Below are 24,076 nucleotides of genomic sequence, written 5' to 3' on the forward strand. Positions count from 1 at the left end.
AGTGCCCGCAGGTCAGAATGAAAGCTGCTGTCCCTTTGCATTTCAAAGGCCTGGAAATTTAAGCGATAAAGCAATGCGGAGCAGCAGTGCCATCGGCAGCTGCTGCACATGGAAACTAGCGTGTGCAGCAATTCCTTGGGGACAAGCTGGTGAGCTGAGCACGCCTCTGCTGCAGGGTGGAGAGAGCCAGCAACCACATGAAGAAAATCCCCAAGCATTCCCTTGGTTTTCAGAGAGAGAAAAACCAAAATCACAAACATTTATGAAATAAAAGCTGAGCTTAGAAGGCCAAAGGCTGGCTCGCTGCTAGAATATCTGCATGGAAAGTGCTGTTTCAAATTAGCAGGACAGATTTGCAGGGACTAGCGTGGTGAGTCAGGCCACCGGGAGCTGCGAGAACACGGCCGCTCTCGCTGAAGCTCGGTTTCCCTACAAGGGTCTTTAAGTCGTAAACCAAAACGGCTTATCATCGACGCAGGGAGTCATCCTGTCTACACTACAACCACAACAACGTCGGGGGCTTGGTGGCAACATCCCTGGCCTCTCCCCCCGTCCAAGCCAGGCAATTTGTAATGCAGAAGATAAAACATGCCTTCAGCACAGCTCAAACACCGAGCTCGCCTCTCTCTGCCTACAGAACAGAACCAGTTTGTAACCGTGCCCAAGGCACCAGGCGTATTTGTAACTCCAGCGGTCAACCGTACATCCCTTACAGGATCGGGAAGGAGCTCCTTCCTTCCCCTAGACGTGAAGGCTGCGTGAGAGAAGCCAGTCATACCACGCCAGACTGGGGGGCAGAAGAGGTCTCTACTTCTTCAGACAAGGGGGTGAACAGTCCACCCCAGTTCCTCAGCCCAAAGACAGCACAGAAGGAAATTAAGGTTTTTGTTTTCCCCAACTGATGGACTGCCTGTAGCCACAATCCTCAGCGTTCAGTATATACTGCTCCCACAGGCATGTTCTGACTCATCACTTACTCATATCTGGGAGAGAAACTTCTTATTTCCTGCACTTGGCTCCACAGACGAAGAGAGAGCTCAGAAGGGACATCAGGGAAAGACACCAACCCACCCCACACAAATACACTCAGCCTTGGCTGAAATTCTCTGGCCATATCCTGCAGTACTCCCGGTACTCCGGTATATTTTCCTAGGAACAGATCTCACGCTGTGTCAGAGACGTACCCCTGCAGAAGCAGAAGATGAAGTGGAGAAAGGGAAGCCCTAGTACATTCAGCCTTTTTTCTCTCTGCACTGGCTGCTTTGAGAACTACATGTTATCTCTTTTGACCCCAAAGGAAGATAGATACTTCGTTAGTAGAAGAATACAACTCCACAGTCTCTCAAAAAAATCCAGAGCCAGAATACAGGGATAAACATACCAACTCAACGCTCGCTCTGTTTTGCCTACCAGCCAAATAAAGACGGCTACTGCACTGCTAAAGAGCCAACTTCTGTCCTGGAGTAAATCTCCCACGTGGAATAAATTCTCTAACTTTCTCTCCAACCAAAAAGCCCTTTAAATCTGGGAGATCCAATTCTTCTATGTGAAACTTAAGAACAGTGACTCATTTATAAGGATACTGCAGCCCTAGCTTTGAAATAAGCCTAATGATCTGTTTATGTAGCTGGAAACTACAGCCATGCAACGTGTCCTACATTAATCAAACACTTATGAAAATCTGTAGTGATTTAGACGAACAGGGACAGTGTCTACAAAGTTATGCCATGTACTCCCTTCCTTTTGCCTTTGGAACATCCCAGAAAGCTGAAAAATAGGCTGTCACTTCATTCTCTCTACTATACCAGGGAATTATGCCATTAAAGTTTTTAAAGCACCTTTGGAAAACAATGAAGGAGAAAATGGTCTTGGCAACACAAAGGGAAAAAATGGACTAGGGCAGTGGTTAGAAAGATGGTCCAGCACAAGTCAAAGTGGGGAATTAACAGGATGTAACTGAAGCAAGGGCAAACGTTCCATTCAGCCAAGACTGCTGTGGGCAACAGCTACAATCGGAGTCTTTGGAGCCCGAGTATCAAAGCCTCAGGAGCAGATTTTTAAAATGGAACTTACTGTGATGAGAAACAGGATTAAGCTGAACCAGAATAAGCCCATCCATACATGGGTTTGTACAGTAACTGTACCGGCTCAAACCTGTCCATTGAACTTGGGAATAGCTGGTACAAAAAGGATATCCTTCATATGGAAAATACGCCTTGGCTCCCTCTGTGGGGCCCTGGGCCTAGGATCAACACTGGAATTAGTCACATCCCACTAGGTTCTCTCAGTCCCTTCACAACAGGAAAATGCATACCAAATGACGGGAGGAAAAACAGCCTCGCAAAAGGATAAAGACCATTTACTGTGATGAGAACAGCTCCTAACCGGGGAGGACACACACCTAGCCTTTCCCTGCACAGCCACGCAGCATGGCAATGCCACCCACCAAGGATTATGCAAGTATTCTTTGCATGTTACCAATTAATTGCTAGTATGCCTGGAGTCCAAAGCACCAAGGAGAAATAGCAGCTGCTCGAAAGGGCTCCGGGAGCAAGAGGAAACAGGAATGAAACGTGACAGCACAGTGCCACCACGATCCCAGAGCCTTCCAATACTCTACCCTGAAGGAACACTTCCTGCAAAATGAAGTGGACCGAACAACCTGCGTTGCTCCAAAACGATGCCAAACCCAGCGTACCACCCACTGAGGACAGACCGCACACCCATGTCGGAGCTGCTGGAACAGCCTGCCCCACAACTGCCGCAGCACTGGCTTCTGCAAGCACAGCCTTCGAACCCAGCGCGCGCCCCGTGCGTCCCCTGCAAACAGGTTTGTCAAACGCAGCGCCCTTACCGTAGCTTCTGGATGTTGGATGCGATCCCAGACAGACGATATATTCCATCCACAATGCCATGTTTCTCAATGAATTCAGTGCAGCTCTTGAGGACCTGGGGGACTAAAGAACAAGTGGTATTGGTTAGTTCAGCATGTTATTAAAGTCCTAGTTCAAGTTGTGGTCTTGTCAGGTGCCATAAACTAGGCCCAGCTGGGCTACTGCTTTAGCTCTTCCTTAGAGGAGAAAGCCTGGAAGAAATCTAACTTTCGGAGTTGGTGTGGAAACTGGTCAGAGGTGTTCTTTGCTTTAAAAAAACGCCAGGATATGAATCAGGGTGAAAGAAGTCAATCCTGGTCAAGCAGAGACAGTGCAGGTCCCATCACAACTCCCACAAGAACTGTGGTGCTAAATTCCATTCCAGAAGAGCTATAAAATGGAGTACATACACTCTCTCTGGCCAAAGACTTCCTTTGTTTTCAAATCTATACAAGATTAACCTATACTGCTTGGTTTAAGCAAATATAAACATTAAGGAGATGCTACTTTCTGCACCAGGGCCAGGAGTTTTTACAACTGCTAATTTCATCCCCAATGCCTACTGGAGCGTGACTGGATTTAGACAGCTACACAACATACCACACTCACAGAAACTGCAGACAAACCGGGGTATGACAGAATGGAAAAAATAAGCCCAGAGGATATAATTAGGTGTCAAGTTAATATTCAAGCCGCTTCACCAACCGATTCCTTCCAGTTGACTTCTCAGCCTCATGCAGCATCCACTGCTGGAGCTATTCGTCCATCCTTGTAAGCTTAAGGAGGAACAAATTACTTTATTTATAAAAGGAAGATAAAACTGCCCTGAACACAGGAAGAGAAGTAGGATCGAGCTCTCGTGAGCATCAGCAAATCTTCATGGAAAAAACTCGGATCCTTGTGGATTCCTCTGCAAGCCACCTTTATGCTACAGCTCCTATGATGATCTAGATTTATTCTTACATTAGATGCCAGGCCTGATCAATTTGCCACGTGACACAGATTCTCAATAGGTCATGTGGCAAATCCCCTTATATCAAGCAGCAAATGCCATCTGCCAGTCAGTTCTCCTAAGTGCTACTGAACTGAGATGCTCTGTGCTTTCCCCTCCCCAGCTGCTTCGCTGCTTTTTTGCCAGCTTGCAGCAAACGCTCACACAGCTAGAGAAAAGACTCATTTTAAATGGTTCCCTGGAAATCAGCAGGTGCATCCAGGGCTAAGGGCACATCTGCTGCACACTCGAGCACAGGACAGAACAAAACCTGTAAATCTGCATGGCACGTCAAACACGCAGGCTCAGCTCTCGTAGATGAGGCCCTGGACCTGCGATACTCAAAGGTACCAAGAGACAGTCAAAACTCAGCCAGCCAGACTCTAGTATTACGCTACTAGGCATTCACAGCATCTCTCACTGTTTTCCAAAGCAAGATGCAGACTTCGGGGCAAGCAGAGCCCTTGTACATTAAGCAATGGCATAGAGCGAGCCTTGGAAACCACGTGCTGCTTTTTTGGGGAGAGAAAACCGGCAGAGGTGATCACCTTCTGCTCTCCCCTGTAGGTGCAATGGAAACTTCAACTTCCACCAACACAGCCAGAGACATTAGCAGAAGGAAAACTCCGCATCTGCTCCAAAGCTAAAGGTACCTCTTGCAGCCTTGTGAGCTCAGAGCAGCACCGCAACTGTTGGCCTTAGGAATCAACCAGACACGCATCTAGGCATCTGAGCCAGGATAAGCAACAACTTCTCACCGCTGAGCGAATACACATTTGGAGAGCGCGTTGGTAAAACGTGCATCAGTCACCCACCACACCGTAAGCTGCGTGTCTGAGATCAGAGCAGGCAGAACAGATGGCCCTACATTCTAATACCGTTTCAAGAAACATTTTTGCAGGACACCACTTACCCCTTTACCCAGAAAGTTTCAACACCTCTCAAAGAAGAAAGTTTTTAAGTGGACAGGGAAGGATACACTCAAGCAGTTGCCAAAAAGGGCTAAAATACATTTTGCATTGCACTACAGCGTTAGGAGACAAGTGTGACCCGGGTATAATTCTGACCCAGGTGCAGAAAAGCAGAGAGATGAGAACAGCACCATCCATCACAGCGAAGGCAAAGGGTAAGGCTTTAGATGCTGACACCACGAACACCCTGGATTGCAAGACACACTAGACGCGTCCTCATTTTGATTTCACCGAGAGCCAAGCAAGACTATGCCAGATGTCCACATGTGTGCCTCTCCGCACCACCACCCATTACAAAAGGTGAGAGGTCTCACCAGTGAACTGCGCGAGGCTGCTGGGCTCAGCACTGCATCAGCGGCATTTCCTTCGGCCAACTGCCCGACCGCAGGAGTTGCAAAGGATCGGGTAAAGGAGTTTACCCAAGTTTTAAAGTGTTGTGGCAAGATCTGCTAACGCTTAGCTGCAAAATCCCAACGACTTTAATGGTCCATACTGGAATCTCAATAGGGTTTCCCTTGAAATTAGTAGCACCCGCTGAAATAGATAAATAAGCAAATAAATAAATAGCGCGTTCCCTGCCTGCCTAATTCCCACCAGGGGGGCTGATACCGTCTGAGAAGGGCGATGCACACACTGGGCAGGGGAGCTTACTCAGACAGCTCTCCTGTTTATCTACGTACCACAAACACAGCTGGGACACCCGCCTGCACTTCCTAATTGAAGACCTGTGCCACAGGGAGCGAGCTCTGCGTGTTTCCAAGGCCTTAGCCTTCTGGGGTTTATCTAGCTGTGTAAACAAACAGCATGGTAAGAATGGTATTTACGTACCAGTTCAGCTGAGCAGCAACCTGTTGTGACAATGTTAATCAGGTCAAGGGAGAACAGGGGGGAAGGTGAGGGATGTAGCACCAACAATACGCTTCCTAAAGTACTTCTTTGTCATGGAAGGTCTTGGGCACAGTTAGAATGATTAATATATGCTGAAAAAAATTCTAGCAGGCTTGTTCCACGCATTTCCCAATCTGGTTACTGGGACGATCTGTTCTTTAAGCTAAATGTATCGTGCCAGCACCACAGATATTTTGGGGGAATTCTGCATGGTTGGAGAAGTGACTGAAATTCAAGTAGGGCTATAATTATACTTGAAGGCCCTTTGCTGGAATGGTGACTTGATTTTTCTGATATTTGAACAAAGACGACACCTGACAATTACATGTGTGTTTAACCTCCCTCTGCCCTTTGAATCCCAAGCCCGTTAGCTAAATATACATTTATATACATGCATATACACACATATGGAGGGAATGGTGTCTATTACCACCAGAATGAAACGGCAGGATGACAGCACAAGCCAAGACTTAATTTTGCGAATGTGAAGTGTGCCAAGACCACCACCTGCGGTGGCTTCTGACATCACATTGTGACTTTTTCAGGTACCTCTCTCTATCGCATAAATCCCTCCCCTGCTGCAGAGGTGAACTTCTGTGTTCAGGTCCCAATTTTGGCTTCTAGATCCCAAACCGATAGCCAGATTTGAATCAGAAAGGTATCCCAGCTGCATCACAGTGGGAAACTGATGGAGATTTCTTCTCATAGGATGTAGTAGCATCTACACTAAAACTCTATTAATGTTAGTTAATTACTGTGGTTTCCTGCAATTATAACAACCAGACTTGATGACGCACGTGGTTTGTATTAACAGCCACCTAGCTCAGCACCCGCTTTCTGACAGCCGCCACAAGCAGGCCACTTCGGGAAAGGCACAGGAGCGAACAAGCACAGGGTAACACACAGTGTATTCCTCCAGCCCCAACAACCCTCTGCCCAGAATCAGCGTCTGTGTTTATTAAACCCAGCACACAGCCCTTTCCAGTTCCATGTTCCCAGGCAAGTAACGAAAATGTACTAATACTCCCTGTTGGTTTTATTCCTTTTCAGAGCAATACCATCTTCAGCCACTGATGCCAGATAATCTCTCTGCAATGAAGTCACTGACTCAGCTGCAGCCCTCTCAAATCCACTGGCAGGTGCTACATTTGAACACCTACCTCTTCAGGAGAATCTCGGCACCGTTCACACGTCTCCCGTTCCAAAATCCATCCCCTTCCCTCATTCCCTCCCTCCCTTCGCTGTCTCAAATAACAGGTAAGTTCCAGGAAAACAAAGCGCAAAAGGCTGGAAATGTGGACGCGTCAACAAAGGAGACCCTAGCATATTTCATCACCATAGCAGCTAAAGGAATTTATTCAACTCATTCCTGAGCATCTCTCAGCTGGTTTGAAAGGTTTATTGCATCTCCTAGGGCTCGTTAACTGGTTAATTCTCTGCCATTAAGAGGAAGCAGGAGTTTTATGGTTTTCATTCTGAAGAACATTTTGATTCATCTTGAAATCAGGCACATTTCCTTTCCTATCATCTTGGGTTTATTTTTTCCTTTTTAATCTTTTGTAATGTTCCCTCCCTGGGTTTTGGGAGGCTTGCCTGATTTTATTTTTTTTTTATTTTATTTTTTTTATTTTCTTCGTACGTTACTGGAATCAGAACTATTTGTTCAGCCTGGGGAACGAGGCCTCCCATCAAGCTCCCCTCTAGCGGTGTCGTTTTCACAATATTACAGCAATAAGGTGAACTGCCGCACAAGCCAGGCCTTTTGGCTGGTTAATGGACCATAGCACGCTGAAATGCAGCTGCTCAGCTGAATTCCACACATAGCAAACAAACGCGGAAAGCTAAACCTGCAGCCCAGCAGGAGCAAGGAAAATGAAATAAACTGTCCCAAGCGCCACTCCGAACCGCCTAAACAAAGGTAATAACCACGGCTATCAAGTACATGTAATGATACTTAGGAAGCATACAAAGAACCCAGAACCGAGTGAAGGAACATAACAGAAGATTAAGGGCTATGTTTTGAGCCGCAAGAATATAAACTGAAACCAATCAGCCGTAAGATAAAGTTTAGGTGGAGGCAGCTCACTCTTAATCGTCCAGGCTGCCCTTACAAACCATGAGGAAGGATGGGCACACGCAGAGGATAAAGCGCCCCAAGAACACCCAGTACGATACGAGAGGTGCCAACTGCATCACGGATGTGCCCCGTTCCTGAGGGTGGTGACTAGCTGAGACTCTGACAACTTCTAGACATCTGAAATTAGCCCAATAAATCCTGTCTGCCTGGCCATATTAATGTGTGGTTAAGTAAAAACCTAACAATGAATATCCTCACCCGAAGAAATACAGTTGCTTTTACCCCAATCATTCTTCCTATTTGTAGCTCAATTTTGCTAACAACTATCCAAGTATTTCCTAAAAAAAAAAGTAAAAAACCCCTGTAATAATTCAGACTGTAACTTTGTCCAGGAACCTTATTTCAAAGTACTCGTTTCTGAAACTCGTCCCTCCATCTTACAGTGAAAGTTACACAGAAGGTGTAAACCAGCATGGGACAGAGAGGTTAAAAATTTCCTTTTTCTTGTTCTCTAAGGAGCTCCCTGCCAGCCGGTGAGTCACCTGCGCCTGTCATTTTACAAGCGTGCAGACCCCACCATCCCCTGCACGTTCAGAAAGAAATCAGACTTTAAAGATTCTCTTCTAAGGACTTTTGTCTCGCTCCTAAATCTGCATCCTCTCGTGTGAATCACCAGGAGTAAGAGAGAAGTAGCAGACCAACCAAACAGCAAACCTCCTTCAAGGTGCTCTCTTCCCAATGTCCAAGAAGTGACCCACATTAAAATAATTTATGCTGTTGATGAGTTGCGTGATTTCCAAGCCCGCTATCACCAGCTGCATTATTTCCTGGTAACATGCAGCGTTCTTCTTTGAAGCGTGACTTTTGCACTTGGGAAAGTGCAATAATGGAAGAGGGGGCCATAAACCATGGGTGGGTTCCAGGAGCAGACACCACGCAGTGCCCATTTGTGGAATCGGCCTCTGGCACCGGACTCTGCTTTTTAAGGCTGGACTTTTTTTTATAGCAGCTTACCCAGGAACTGGGTAAAAACCAAGTGCAAAGTTCAAGCCTGAGCAATATAAATCCCACTGTGTTGCATCAGGCTAGGAAAGTAGATGACCATGTTTTTCAGGTCCTGCGAGATCAGCAACATTCTCCATGTTGTGGGTAGGTCTCTGCTAGGGCATTTTTGCACTTGAGGACTGCAAGCGGTACCTTACTGCACTCCTGTCAAAGATCAGAGCCTTTGTATAGTACATCCATCTCCCAGGCTGTACCCACCTAATTCTCTGGGGTTGGTTTTTTTGTTTTTAATACAAAATATCCACAAATGGAATAAAGATACTACTAATACATTGGTATGTGCGCTAGCATTTTCTGTTTAGATCAATTACACTTAGTGCAATAAGTTGAGAGGGGGAAAAAAGCATCCACCTCATTAAGAGAGGAGGGATAAGAGCACAAGCAATTCCTGCAGGGACTGCAACATTTTTTTCTCATGTTTGCTCCCCCTACAGCTGTAGTGTTTCGAAATGCAAATTAATTTTCAACTCCCTGCTGTCCTCTGGGTCACTCAGGCATAAAGAATTTCTCTTCTCACAGCTGCAGGCAGGGTAAAAAAGAAGGGGAGAGAGAAACTGTCTCTTTTCTTAACTGCAAAAGCTTGTATTGCCTGCTCAGCTGCCCCTTTCTGCAAGTACTTCCCCCAAACAAGTAATTCTCCACGGGGACCCCATGTACTCTTTGTAATGCTGACCCCGTAGCCAATAATTGTGAGTTCCAGCAATTCAGAGGGCAGATGGTGAAGCAGTAACAGTGCCTGTTATGTTTGGAAATTTGCCCCAAATAGCTCAAAACTATTGGCCTTTAAAAGTATCAACTTGTGTTCAATGAGTTCGTGTAGCAGAGAACGCATCTGCAGGATCCCTCTTTTATGTTACAGGGGTTTGTGCGTGCAGAGGCACATACTACCGGATCGGAAGAAACATTTAGGCACCTAAAACACGCAGGCTTTTCATGATTTACGGAAGAGCTCCACTGAATTCGGCACCGTTCGGTTTCCAAAATGTCTGACAGGTTTAGATTTGTGAAATTATGCAAACCCAACCAAGGAACAAAATAAATATAGGGGATACATACAGGTAAGTTTCCTTATTTCCTACAGACAATCTCAAGGCTACTCTGGATCTAGCATATCAACCTGTGTTAACACTTGGACAAATACTATTTAATGTTTATAGCACGCTCTTAATCCTCCACATACTTCACAAGTATTAAGAAACTTACCCTTGTGGCACCTTGGGGGCAGATACGGACTATTAGTTTGATTTTACAAGCATGGAGACGGAAAGGGAAATATCAAACAAGCTCCCCAAGGCCACAAAAAGTACGTGAGACAGGGCTTGAGCTGCTCCCAGCTCACCGGCCAGAACTCTGACCACAGCTTCGGTCATTGATTGCCCAAGTCCTTTGGAGATGGGTTTTGATAAAAAAATTACTATAAATTGAGAAATACTGAAAGAAAACTGGTTTTGGCATGACTGAGGCTGACTGGTTTCAATATATTGCCACCCTCTTGAAAAAAGGGACAGCCAAATGAAATAACAGCCAGCAGGACAGCAAGATGAATGGAATGGTATGGCTGATATTACCTGTGAGCTCAAAGGGGCTGTCAAATCACAACAGCCCCACTGAATTACTGCCCCAGAACACAACTTTACAACCATTTTTTCCCCCGTTTACGCTGTCTGTGCACAGAGCTGTGGCAAACATGGACTCAGATGCAAGTGAAAATGCTGAGACAGGCCAGTATTTCTTCATCGCGTAACATAAAACAAGCAAGAAGTGATAAAGGATCATAAGAAACAAAGACGGTCAGTTTGGGCTCCAACATGCAAGGCAAAGCAGTAAGAGTATGTGTCAAATCCTCCCCTTGTTAATGATTTCTCAAGCACAAAAATAAATCACTTGGGGAGGAGAAAAAGTTTAATGTATCTCTGTGGCATGCAGCTTATAAACAACTTTTAAAGTTTCAAGCAGCGGAAAAAACTTGCTGATGGAAAACCATGTTCTCCCTAACCATAGGCAACTGTCTCCTGAACTCCTTCATGGGCACTGACAGACCAGTTACAATTTCTTGTTAACTAAATACAATATTCTGGTGTAGGATTTGCCCTTTCCCAATGACGAGCCACGTACTATATACAATTAGTTCCCGTTTTCTCAATAGGACCACAGTGCACAGAAAAATGCTACTAAGGGAGGCAGAACAGGAAGGTTTCCAGTTTCCTCAACACCTGCATTAGGCAGGCTTGTCAGGAAACACAAGATACACCCCCCGACTTGTGAGCTGTAGCCCTGTATATGAATCCTCCACTTGCCATGTCTTTTGTTTATGGCTCTCTTTCCCAAGGTAACAAGGAGGGGCATTACAAAATGTATTGGTTAAGTAAGGATGCATTATTTTTCCTGCAGTGCCAACGGAGAAGTTAGAATCCACTTCTTTTTTCTTTTAAACACCCATATTATGGTAGATGAGGTGAATCACCCTCCAGATACACCCATCTGCTTTAATGGGCTACCAGATTATCTGACCTTAGACCTGGATAACTGCTAGATGCCTAGGAGCAAAGGAGAGGAATCCTACTTTAAAGGACTTGCCCAAAGTCACTCAAGAAATGTCTTAGCAGAAAAGAGAATCGCGAACAAATCCTTCCAAACTCAGATTTATGTCCTAATCATGAACTCCTTTAGGTATGTAAATGCTTAAAAATAGAGACAGAAGTAAAAGCAGGATGCCAGATCTGAACCTACTTGGAGGTTTGAAACTTTTTAGCTCCCATTCAAACCTGTCAGCTTGGATACTCCGAAAATACCTCTTAAAAGTACAAAAATGCCCCGAGGTTCATTCACAGAATGAACGCATCTAATATAAACCTTCAGCCTCATCCACAGCCAACGTTCTCCCCAGCCCATCATCATGACTGGGGCCCATTTCATTGCTCTGATCTAAATGTTATGGCTAACACACACGACCTACCTTTTTCGTGCAGCACTTCAATAAACCTTTGTATGAGAACAAGAAGCTATTGCTTAAACAAATCTACTGATGTGGTTGCCAGTGTTCAAGTCGTAACAATTCCAAGCATACTTGGGGAGCTACACGCCGGGGCTGCTGTACGGCCACGTAACGATTTGCCGTTTGAACTGTAGTGGGCCCGGGTAAAAGCTTGAGGATCTATCTCTGATGGAAGCCCTGCAAATGCCAAAAAGTCTTTCTGAAGCGAAAATCTTGGCGCAAACCAATTCCCTACCAAGGATGTCATGAGCAGGGGTTTCAGCTGGGCCTTCAGAACATAAATTGGAAGTTCTTGGCTTTCAGGGTGTGCCTTGTGTTTACAGTTAAGAACAGTATTTAAAGAAAGGAAAGGAAAAAAGCAACAGTTCTGTAAATATTTATAACTTTCTACTTTTCAGCAAAGTTTGCTTTACTTCTTGTTTGTCATGTTCAATTTCATTCTTCAGCAGTGAGAGAGACAGAGTGGAAACTGGTTACATTTACCCTCTAAGAGTTAAAACATCAAGAAAATCTAAAATTAATAAATATGTAAGACTCCGCTGTCCTCAATTCCAAATCAAGGCTTCCTTCACAGATGGCAAAGATCCAAAGCCAGCCAGGCAGACTTTTATAATGAAAATTATTAGCTAGTAAAAGGGACTCCTCGCATTAATCCTAGGAACCAAAGAGATGACATATAGATTACCAAAATTCTGCTTGAGCTAAGGGGAACCAGATTTTTATAGACCCCTGCCAAGACGCTGCCCAAGCTCTGGTTCCTTGTGTTACTCTGTTCCGGTAACAGTGTTCTCCCTGTACTCAAATCTGCAATAAATTAGCATCAAAGGCAACTACATCACCCAGCTGCAGCCAGGGGATCGCTTGAAGGGAAGGGTAACACTGGAGGACCCAGAACAAGCCGTGATGTCACCAGAAATCCCAAGGTGCTGTTAAGGAGCTTATCTGGAGAGCATAATGACCAGCACAAGAGAATAAAACCATCCCTTACAAACAGTTGTTGCTAGTGCCCAGTGTATAACAAGATCAAGATCCAGCATCTGCTATAATTTGAACTTGCACGCAGTTTTGAAGTCTCAGCTTTCATTTTATTTTTTCTTTAATCCCACCCAACTTGTCCAAAATAATTGCTAATAAATTTGAGGAACTGGGAAGAACAGGAAGGATGGACAGCAAGAATCAGGTGTGTTAGTAAACTCTGTCTTTCATAGGCATTTACTTTCTCAGCAAGAAAAGCAATACCTCTTCCTGTTGATTACAGATCACTGGTGTTTTCAAATAATTCAAAAATGAGGTATAGATCCTTCAACATAGGAAACCGGTCGATTAAAAATGAGTGCCGTTTCTAAATCCATCTTTTCCAATCATGGAAGCTGATGATGTGTCAGTGCAATAAATGCATAAAGAGGTACCAAAAATACCATTTGCTTTTAGCCTACAAAATCCTCTGTTAATACAGCTGACTGTACTGTATGGATTACCTCGTGAAACGAACACCTGATACCACCATTTTAGGGTACGCCAGGGTTAGCCTGTGCTCCACTCTAACCGCCAAGAGAGAAATGATCACCTTTACCAAAGTGCCAGGCAACAGGAGGATTTTCAGCACGGAAAAAGAACTGCTAGTATTTTATACCCCATCCTCCGTAGCCCAAGTAATTCCAGCACATTATTCCCAGCAATATCAAGTACATCGCAAAGCAATCCCTCATCTGCTCCCAGAAGAGCGATGTGGCTTTTCTCCGGCTCTCTGACCACGCGAGAGACCCGGCTGAGTGGCGGCTAACCAACCCCGGGCTCCCGAAGCCAGAGAGAAACGGCATCACCGCAACTGCGACACCACACCTGCGACCACGCAGCTGCCCCGTTGGCGTCGCGGCTCTGTCCAGCCCGCCTCAGTCCCTCGCATAAAGCCGGAACCGTGGCCACGCGCTCTGCCGGTGCCGGTCAAGAACCTGCCCAGCTTTCCAAGCCACCGGCCTCTCCGTGCAGCCCAGCACAACGTTTCTGCTAGCCACGTTACTGTGGACTCCTACGCTTGTCATAAATTCCGAAGTTGCGCAGAGCGCTGTTTCGAAATATTCTGAGGCACAAACGAGGAGACGGTACAGATGCTGCAACGCAGCATTTAACCAGCTCCCACACTAGACAAACACATCCTCTGCAAGCACAATTCTTTCTAATTGGGGTCGAGCTAAATTTAAGATCTATCTGGTTTCCTTTGAGAGGAAAAAAAACCACGGGGAAAAAAGTCTCTCTTCCTAGGAAGGGAACAAGGCCTCTTCACGAGTCGGGGGTTATGCTGAATTTGCTGCCATCTCGCAGCTCCATAAAACGAACTAGCATGGCGGGCGTCAACAGCACCAAACCAACTGGGAACATCTCTCAGGGCGATGAAGAAACAGCTACTCCCTACTAAGCTTGGTCTGCTTCCAAATGACGCTTCATTGGCAGGGGAAGTATTCAAAACCCAGAAGGGGCCAACAAATGAATAACGTGCTAAAATTAAATGGAGACGGGCCTCTTAAGGCAGGCTCCGTTGGGCGACTAGAGCCGACTGGAGAAAGATTGTGCAAACCACACACTTGAAGTGAGCATCACCACAACCTTTGCTAGATTTAGACCCAACAGAGAAGTCAAAAATCCCTCACGTCGAAACTGGTTTTACTCCTTCAGGTACCAGCCCGTAATTCAGTACTGACAGGTGACAGAGAAGAGGAACCAAAAGGACAGACCGCCCTTTCTTTCCCTGGAAGAAACACACCTATGTACACCCCAGCCCAGCAACCAGGGGCCCCGTGGCTCCTCGTTCCCATTTTCCAAAGCAGCTTGGAACACAGATTTTGAAAAATAATCCTGTGATCTGCCCGTGACTCAGATCCTCATCTAAGAAACCGGATAATGATGCTTCCTTCCCCTCCCTGCTATCTTGTCTACAAGGGCCTTTGGGAAAGGACGGTTTCACACCCTGCGGAGGTACAACTCCTACCACAGAAGGGCTCCATCATTGTTTGGAGAGCTCAAAGTGTCAGCGCACTACAAACTGGAATTAAAAAAAACCACAACCAAACCCAAACCCCAGGACACTGCCTGTCTCCAGTTGCTAGCCCAACAATCACCGCCACCCCCAACATGAATCACCAGGCACACAGAAAGATTTTTCAGGTACAGTACTCACCCCTACCGCTGTTACTGTAAACACTTGTTAAAAACCTTACCTCCCTTCCTATCCCTGCTTACAGCGTCACTTCTCGGATCCATACGCATCAATTAAAAAAATGACAAACTGCATCCTCATAAAAAATGAAAAGGCAGCAGCAACACCAGCCTGCTTGCTCCACTCATCCCATCTTAACCCAGACACCCTTCCCTAAGGAGAAACTCCAGTAAACAGACATATTATACCCTCAAGTTTAGCAGACGCAAGTTCTGTCGCGCCAGCCTGAAAGGAACCTTTCAGAAGAGCGGGCACTCTGCCTCAGCGCAAGACTAATCTCAAAACCTCAGGTAAACTAAGAGAAATGCTTTGCTAGTTCAGAACTCAGCACATGCTGAACGTAAAGCATGTGTACGGAGCGTTGCAGGATGGTATCGCCTGGGCTCTTGCTCCGTAACAGCAAGACAGGTCACGTTTCTGTATCGCTTTCCTCCTATACATCTCATGCCAATTTATTCTCCTTTTGAAAGAGGCGCAACGGATGCAGAATGAGAGTGATTTATTGCTGAGCCCACAGAAAGACAACATACTGCAGTAGGTAAAACATTTCCTCTGTGTTTCTAAATTCCCTTCTGGATATACAGACGCACGATAGCAAACACACTCTTCTCCTAGCTAAGCAATTGGAGCCAGCTGCCTCAACACAGTGTTTAGTAAAAAAAAGTCAGACCTATTTCAGTTTTTGTCCTTCCTTACCCCTTTTATTCTCTCGGTCTGCTCCTCTCTCCCCATTTCCTATCTAAAAGACAAGCAAAGTTTCAGATGTTCGTGACTGCCAAATTGGGACTGCTCGTGCTGTTTCACAGCGAATTCTTGAGAATGTAGGCTTTGTCAGCTTCCCAAAGCTGATAATTAATAAAATTCTTAACATAACTCCAGTTTGGTTCGATATTGCATTTCTGAGGAGCACAGGAATGCCTTGCAATTCATTTCAAGCACTGTGGACAGTGTCATTTTCTCCTTCAGTCCTGCTAAATCTTTTGGGTATTGGACAGCAACCCATCAAAACTAGCACTAACCCAAACCAATCTGTGAAGGTATTGGGTTCTTTTTTGTTTTTTCTGAACTCAGATGTTTTATGGTTGTAATCCCAAAGCATTACGAGTCGGTACCACGCACAGACTTCAGCTACAGTGCTCTGTGCTCCTATAAAAACACTTGTTTATGTTCTGGTTATGAGGCGAAGGAGCAGGACTGCATCTTTGCTCTATCGAATTCAACTTCGGGTCTCCTGTGATACCTCAGTCCCCTTCCAGCAGATCAGCGCTACATTTGGCTCCAAGACCGAGCAACACTAATGCTGCAGAATGAGGGGATCTTAAAATGCTGTGCCTGCATGGAGCTTGATTCACAGGAACCCAGAAATGTCTCCACAAAACCAATCCTGGGGATTACGTCACTTGGAATACAGGTCAGAGAGCTGAATCACACAGAAAAAAAACAACCCCGCTGTGTGAAATGGAGACATTCCCCTGTTAGCAACATTCAAATTGGATCTGCTTCACTCCAGGGAGTTAGGAAAGGAGTTATTAAATCAAGGGTGAAAGCAACTGGTAACTTCTCAGATGAAGAGACCTCATTAGCACAGCTCAGTCACAGTCACTCAGTCGCACATGATGCGAGGGGAGTGACCAGAACAAGAAGTGAGCTCCTACAGACTGTCAAACAGGAGCCTCCAGTGGAGTTAGAACGGTTTAGTGCAGCTCGGGATGTGTCTTTTAATGCTAAATAAAATGCACACCCCTTAAAGCCAGGGGAAGAAGTCAGCGCAGAGGGCAGGGAAAAGCTTCAATTATTGCTGACTTGTGCCTAACTAAAATGGACAGGAGGAGGGCTGGGGATAAGAGAATTCTCTCTTTCCCATTAATGAGCTCACCCTGCTGGCATGTCTCCTGCCCTCCAAGACTGCTCCCACAGCACGACTATAAAACCAGCTCTATAGCTACCCGGCGGTGTAAATTACCTACTCCTGATGTAGTTCTTACATGGGTTACTGTCTGCTTCTGTCTCCAAACCATCCAGTTTCTGGCGCTCTGATGCTTTTCAAGCCCCAGCAATAAAGATCTCTACTGGTTCCAATTAACAAGCCAATGAGCCTTGCCACAGTCCTGATTCCACAAGAACAAGCTCATATTATTCACCAAGTGGTAGTAAAACACTTCATGTCAGGCAAGGGAGTGCACAGTGCTGTTACCAACTGAATCAGTTGGAAAAAGTGCAAACCAGCTCCCCACCCTTTACCATCCCTTTTCCAAAAGGCACTCATATGAACCAGGAGTCTGAAGTACCACTGCAAATAAATTTAACAGAGAAACTCCTTTCCTACCCCACACGTCATTTCTCCTTCAGCCTGCACACAAAAGCTGGGAGACATCACATTAACAACTTTGGCATAAGAGGTCTACTGCAAAATCTACTGCATTAGGCAAGGAAGCAAAAATACGAAACAGATCAACAAGCTGACATAGCCAGACAGTGATGCTACACCCATCACTAATTTCCTGATGGCTTTAACTCCTGGGCAAACTGGCTCCAGCCCATGGCTGCTCCATGCTGCTTTTCTAAATAACCCTCAGCATGGGCCATTTATGGGAACAACCCTAGCTAGCGAACTGTGAAAGAATTCGAGTCCTCTGTTTGCTACTCGGCAATGCAGGTACCTCCCCGACTTCACAGCCTAGCTTGGGTAAGTCACAGGGAGAGGGGAGGAAAGAGCACGTGAAACAAAAGTTCATCCGAGGAAGAGTAGGAGCAATTGTGTGGGTTTTTTTTTTTCTTGGAATGCACAGCTCTTCTCTGCTACCTCCCTAAACTGCTGGTGGGAAGGCGAAGGGGACTGAGAAGAGCTACAGAAAACTCACCGTAACAAATTGAGAGAAAAGTAAGCTGTGACAAAACATAACATCCAGTCAATTCCCATAAATTTTGTGAAATCAAGGGTAAAGGCGGATGAAGGATTTACATTGCAAATTGTGCTAGAATCATACAAAGGTACTGAGTTAGAGAAACGTATGGATTTCACGTAGGTTAAATATTAACATACCAGTTAATTATTCATTGACACTGACACATTAATAAAGTTTATTTCCCTGCAAAAAAATATTTAATATTTATTTGAAGACTTCAAGAGGTTGAGAACTCATATTCAGTAGTTCCATCCATCTTCAGCGCTCCCACGGCGAACCACGATGCTTCTCATTAGCATTAGCCTCAACTTATCTTTCAGCCATTGATTTTTGTTACACATTTCTCTGCTAGTACCCTTTCCTAGCTGTGATCACCCTGAAGTAAGATTCCCAACAGAGGAAGAACTCAAGAACGGATTGTTTCTTACCGTCATGGCCAGAGTTGAGAAGATGCTCTCCCAGGTCACAGCCAAACACCCTTTCCTTCAGGATCCCCCGCTGTTTCAGTTTCTGTTTTGTTGGGCGCGACTTCATGAATGTACGAAGGAAGGTGATGAGCTTGCCGTGTTTTTTCGACACTGCACAACAAAATAAAAACAACACTTCCATTTAGATTTGGCTCAGTTGGGCAAGGCCAAGCATAACACGTTCCACAGAGCACGTAAGAACTGTAGTAACATTAATATCAATTATTTACAGAAATGGATTTTCCAAGGTCCGATACTAAGAGAGACTTGGCTTTTGTTCTAATTCTTGGCTAGCGCAGAAATAACAGGAGATGGCTGTAATGGAAGAATTTAACACGAAGACACATTTATCTGCAAAGCAGCTTCAGGTGGGAGTGTACTAAAGGACAGTCACAGCGTGCTGGCTAATAGGCAGCACCTGAGAGCTACAATTTTCCTCTCTGGAAAAAGGAACAAGGCTAAACTAACAAAATGAGGAATCTCACGTACATTGACAAACTCAGCATAAAAATCTACCAGCAGAAACAAACGCTTTGTTACTGGCTCTCATTCTAGTAGTCTTAGGCGCCTCCAGAACAAATGAATGACTAATAATATCTGAACTTAGAGGACGTTTAGCTCTAAGGGCTACAGACTGCCCTGCCAGCACACCTGCAATTCTAGTGAACCTCGCTGCAGCTGTGGAAGTACAGCCCATTCCAGGGCATTATTAGCTCCCTGGGTCTTCTCAAGCCATTGCGAGATAAAAACATCACTATCTGTTTTATTTAATAGAAAACTAAGGCAGCTGATTTGAAGAGACACAGTTTATCCCCTCCAGAATAAATACAAGAAGCCTACAAAGAGACGAGAACATAGCTCGGGAGCCATCCCTCCAAGCCTCCTGCTCCCTTTCTCTGCGCAATGCTGCACGGGCTCTGTGCTATGCCGGTGAAATCGGTCACCCTGTTAAAACCATCCAGTCCCTCTAAGGAGCATAATCCACAGTTGAAGGAAAGGGAGAGTCACAACAGGGCAGAAGTGGGTGACACAAATAAGCTCATGCAAATCAGGAGGAGAGGCTGAGCGCTGGTTTGAATGGGAAGCAGAACAATGCCCTTGAAGGTCAACTTTTCTTCCTGAGGCCCTCTGAAAGCCAGAGAGCTCCTGCCTCCCCAACAAAAGTGCCATTGTATACATGATTTAAAAGCAGTTTAACTTCAACAGAAGAGTTCTATTGAAAAGAACAAATCACTAGGTATAAAAGGCTGTGCTTTGTGAGGAAGCCTTTACAGCTCCAGGAAGTTGTAAAGGCTCCTGCAGCACCGCAAGGCAATACCAGCCATCGCTCCCCTGCTCCTGCCTCAGATCCCAGAGAGGAAAGACATCCGTGTATTTCACCTGCATTAAAACCCTTAAGCACTGTAATCAAATTTCAGCAGAGTAATGCCACTTCAAACCGAGCCCCAAAGCAATGAAGACCCCTGGTGACAAAGGTGCATCTCTCCAGTGTCACTCCTGCTCGCTAATACGCACAAAATTGAAATTCAGTGAGCAGCTTCGGAAGCTGGGACTCAGCAAAATAGAGATTCATGCAGCAATGCTTCATACAGGCAGACAGGGTATTCTTCAACCAGTCAACATGAAAAACCTCTTCCCAAGAACAAGGTTATACCATGCTATGCTTCATGATGTTTTAATCCTTTTAAACAGTGGAATACATCTGAATACCTGAAAACCTAAAATCGCCAACAAACCCCATGTCTGCGTTCTCGGCAGTCGAACCCGAATCATTTAACAAAACTCAGAAGCACTAAGCATGACAAACTGTGGCTATGGGGGCTTTAATTAAAGGAACGTTTTCAGTTTGAGGGGGTTTTTAATTACACACAATAAATGAACAGATTGTGCTGACATGCCAAACAAAGTTAGGATAGATTTTGGTGGTATCCACCATCACAGTAAAGTAATGGCTCATTTATCATCTCCTATCAGCCCCACTCGGGAATAAACGGAGACAGAGTCTCATCCTGGCTTGTGTGGAATTTCAAAGGGTTAGCACCCTCGGGCTCCTGAGATAATGCTATTGGAGGTGATAGACCTGAGACAGATGCTTTTACAACAGTCAAATAAACAGACAAATAAAGCAATTACTAATATGTATGTATTCATTTGAATCATTTCACAGACGCCGTATACAGTTCTTCATAAAGTACCTTGCTTGACTTAATGAAAAAGGAATCCATCAGATAATGGGTTTAAAATGGAGAAAAATGCATCCAACTCCAGTACTGCGGAAACTCTACTAATGCTGGTGACCAGGTCACCAAGTGACTTTTGGGTGTCACCTCAGGCCTTAAAAAGAGAAAAAGGTGCAACCGATACACTTCTATGATCCAAGGATGTACTTCGCTCGGTATTGATACTTGTTTACACAACTAACCAGAAAGGAGACCTGAGTATTTAAAACACAATACATCTGCTCTGCCTTTAAGCCACTCAGTACAGGTTAAAATAATTGTCTTGTTTTCTGCATCATTAAGTAGACTCCTACAAACACACTCCCATAGTGTACCAGCGCAACAGTCCGAGGCACTGTCAGGGCAATGCCTGAGCAGGTTCAGTAACCAGAAATTCACTTATCAACGGCCTGTTGAAACATTTGCATGGTTCCTTGGTTAAACACAGTTTTTCCCGCACTGCTCTTCTCTGAATCACTGCCTACTCTGTATGAGAGTTTCTCAGGCTAAACCAACTTCAGAGTTTTATACCTACGCACGGATGATTCACAGATAGGAGCTAGGCTTCTCCTGGGTGGGGAAGAAAAGAGAACAGCGAGAACATCCAAGCAGTCATCTCTTTGCTGACAGGTTAGAAAAAAGAACAAAAAAGCAAGTAGGTGTCTGATAAGAATAAGCTATCCTTATAAGCTGTAAGAGCTCAGGAGGCTGTCAGGTATGCTGTCTTTCTGCCAATAACAATAAAAGGTGAAATGCTTTCTACTCTGCTTCCAAGTCCTCTGGCATCATTTGACCCGCAAAGCAGCAATGCATCCTAAGAGAGATTTAATTTCTGATGCATTTTGGTTTAGATGAAGCTAGCACAGCAGTCCTAGTTTCTGGATAAGCACCTACGCCAAGGTTGCTACCAAGGATCCCGCAGAATAAATGTTTTCTGCTCCAAAACACTGGTCCCAAACCTTTGCTGTCCCACTGGTGACAGTACCAGCAATAGCGAGTGGTGTTCTCCTGCTGCAGCGCAAGTAGTTGTCCTACACTCCTGCACCCATTTGCCGATCTCGAAAACCCCAGAATTAACGCACGCAAGGAAGTTAAGGAATGAAGGCGCAGGGTTTAGACCAGAAAAAAGTCTACAAGTTACAAACTAAGGAGATGTGGATAAAATAATTAGCCCTTTTCTACCTTTATTGTCCTGGCAATAAAGCAGGGATATGATAAATCTGAACCATTCACAGTCTGTGTCTCCATGTGAGGTGTTCAGGTCAACAAGTGTCATAGAAGTAAGTTCAGACCATAAAGCAGCATTACTACCAGACCATTTTAAACGGTTGCTATAGTCAGAGATGCTGCTGCGTTACCAACTGAAAGGCAAACAAAATTCCTAACATTTGTCCATATTACTTTCCACCTCAGATCTAACCGCTATAAAACAAATCGTTTACCAAGAAACGGAGGCTTTCCTAGAAGGAGCAGGGGATAATTTTCCTCAGAAAGGCAGGTCTGGCTAAGTATCCTGGCCTGAACAAGCAAAGGCAAATTCTCCATCTAGCATAGTGAGAGTGACTAAAAAAAAAAACCCCAATCAAAACCCAAACAAAAATACTGCACCTGAGGTTGGACTACTTCTGAAGTTTTGCTGGCACAAATGTGTCAATTAGGAGTGAGAAAACATATCACACCCTCAGCTGACATAACTATGCTGGCCAAAGCCTTTATATGGTGGGAAGGGAGGGAAGAAAAAGGAATACTCATGCCAGGTAGTTTATTGTGGTTTTGGGCAACTGCCATAGTCTGTACCTCCCCGAGGAATGTTTATCAATCAAGCCGTGCCATTGTTGCTATACCACCAAGCTTTTGTAGCGTAAGCGAGGCCCGAAATTCCCCTGACATTGATAAAAACTATTAAATAACAATTACTTCACTAAAAGCAGGGCTCGTTCACCCTAATGCCGCAGACTGAAAAGGCACTTCAGGATATACTTTACGCAGCTTGTTCACTGGAGAAAGGTTTCAGCCATCAGCTGATTCAAAGTAGTTTCACAGCTGTTGCTCAGCACAATATGCTTTTCCTGGGTTACTTTGGGAACCCACTGGAAAGCTCACGGGGATCTCTTGGGATATGCTGGGGTCTCCCGCATCTTCCTCCGACCCGCTGCCCTCCCCAGCCATCGCGGCACTCCTGTTGTGTTCCTGCACCTTTCTGCGAGGTCGCGCTGCCAGCTAAGTCACCACAGCGACCCAGATTAAATATAATCTGCTGCACTTGATGCTCTTACAGCAGAGGAGCACGAGCAGTTGTGGCAGCCCAAGGGAGGGGGCGGCCGAGCAAACCGCAGAAAACTGGACCTTCTTACGCTGAGCTCCCTGCCACAGCCAACGCGCTGCAGAACCATAGCCTCAGCCTGCTGGCAAACGAGCTGAAGTCGCTGAGGCACAACCAAGCAATGGAGTGCCAACTTCTGATCCCTCCTGTGCCCGTAGAGATTTGACAGGGATGCGGTTACCCTGGATTTAAACCCGTAAGATTAGAACGCAGTCCAACGATACCATGTGTCTCAGCCCAAACTGCAGGAGCATCATGTCTGGGCCGTAAAACTCCTCCTGAGACCATGTCTAAAATGTAATATTTAATTACAATTGCCCAAACTGTTGGCAAAAAAAAGGAAAGGTAGGATGGAAAAGAGCTCCTGGCTCCTTGGCTTTGAATCATGGTGACCAAACAGGAGAGTCTTTTAATAAACGCAGCCTTTCTGTGCCCACGGTATTATTTTGCGCATGCATTTTCCTTCCCTTTTCAGTATGAAAAACCCCATGATGCAAAGGCTCCGAGAACAAAATACAATACAGTCAACCTTGCAGCCCTGCACAGCATGTCCCATCTCACACACCCTGCCTCTTTTCAAAGACCAGGGGAAACAAACAACAGAAAAAAGCAAACAGCAGATTTCAAGCCTTGCACGTTTATGTGCACAAAAAAGGTAAGCGCTCACTCGACAGACGTCCAGGCATACGGTGACCCTGCAACATATTCTGAACGGGATAATGGCAGCTTCCCATAGGACACCCTCACAAACCCACTGCCTGTCCTCCTGCAACCTTATTACACTTTGGCCTAAGGGAAAACAAACCCGTGCTAAACAAATAAAGAACACCTGCTTTATCTCCTGTTGCTATTGACGATTTTTTGGTTTTGAACTCAGGCCTAGACAAAATCCTCTTCACAGGATTGCTGTCAGCAGCATGTTTTCTAATACAGGGTTCGTAAACTTTGACTCTAAGAGAAAATCTTGGAGGGTGTACGCTGACCCACATTCCCAGCACATGGCCAGCGTGTTTGTTTCTCTTATTATTAACAATGATTTTACACGCTACAGAACCCAGCTGTCCCCTGCTGCGAGGAGAGCGTGGTG

The 24,076-nt window shown here is 45.3% G+C and overlaps 1 protein-coding gene across 7 annotated transcripts in view; it reads right to left on the reverse strand.

Moving 5' to 3' along the window:
• The window catches only part of ARHGAP32 (Rho GTPase activating protein 32), a 267,989-nt gene that overhangs the window by 20,568 nt on the left and 223,345 nt on the right, over positions 1 to 24,076 (reverse strand). For all 7 annotated transcript variants that reach the window (XM_052786350.1, XM_052786348.1, XM_052786349.1 and 4 more), the window contains 2 exons: positions 18,409 to 18,558; positions 2,855 to 2,957 (listed from right to left, as the gene is read on the reverse strand). In XM_052786350.1, coding sequence (XP_052642310.1) covers positions 2,855 to 2,957; positions 18,409 to 18,558 — 253 coding nt within the window. The remainder of the gene's footprint in view (positions 1 to 2,854; positions 2,958 to 18,408; positions 18,559 to 24,076) is intronic.

Source organism: Harpia harpyja, chromosome 4 (assembly GCF_026419915.1).
Source record: "Harpia harpyja isolate bHarHar1 chromosome 4, bHarHar1 primary haplotype, whole genome shotgun sequence".
NCBI classification, from domain to species: Eukaryota; Metazoa; Chordata; class Aves; order Accipitriformes; family Accipitridae; genus Harpia; species Harpia harpyja.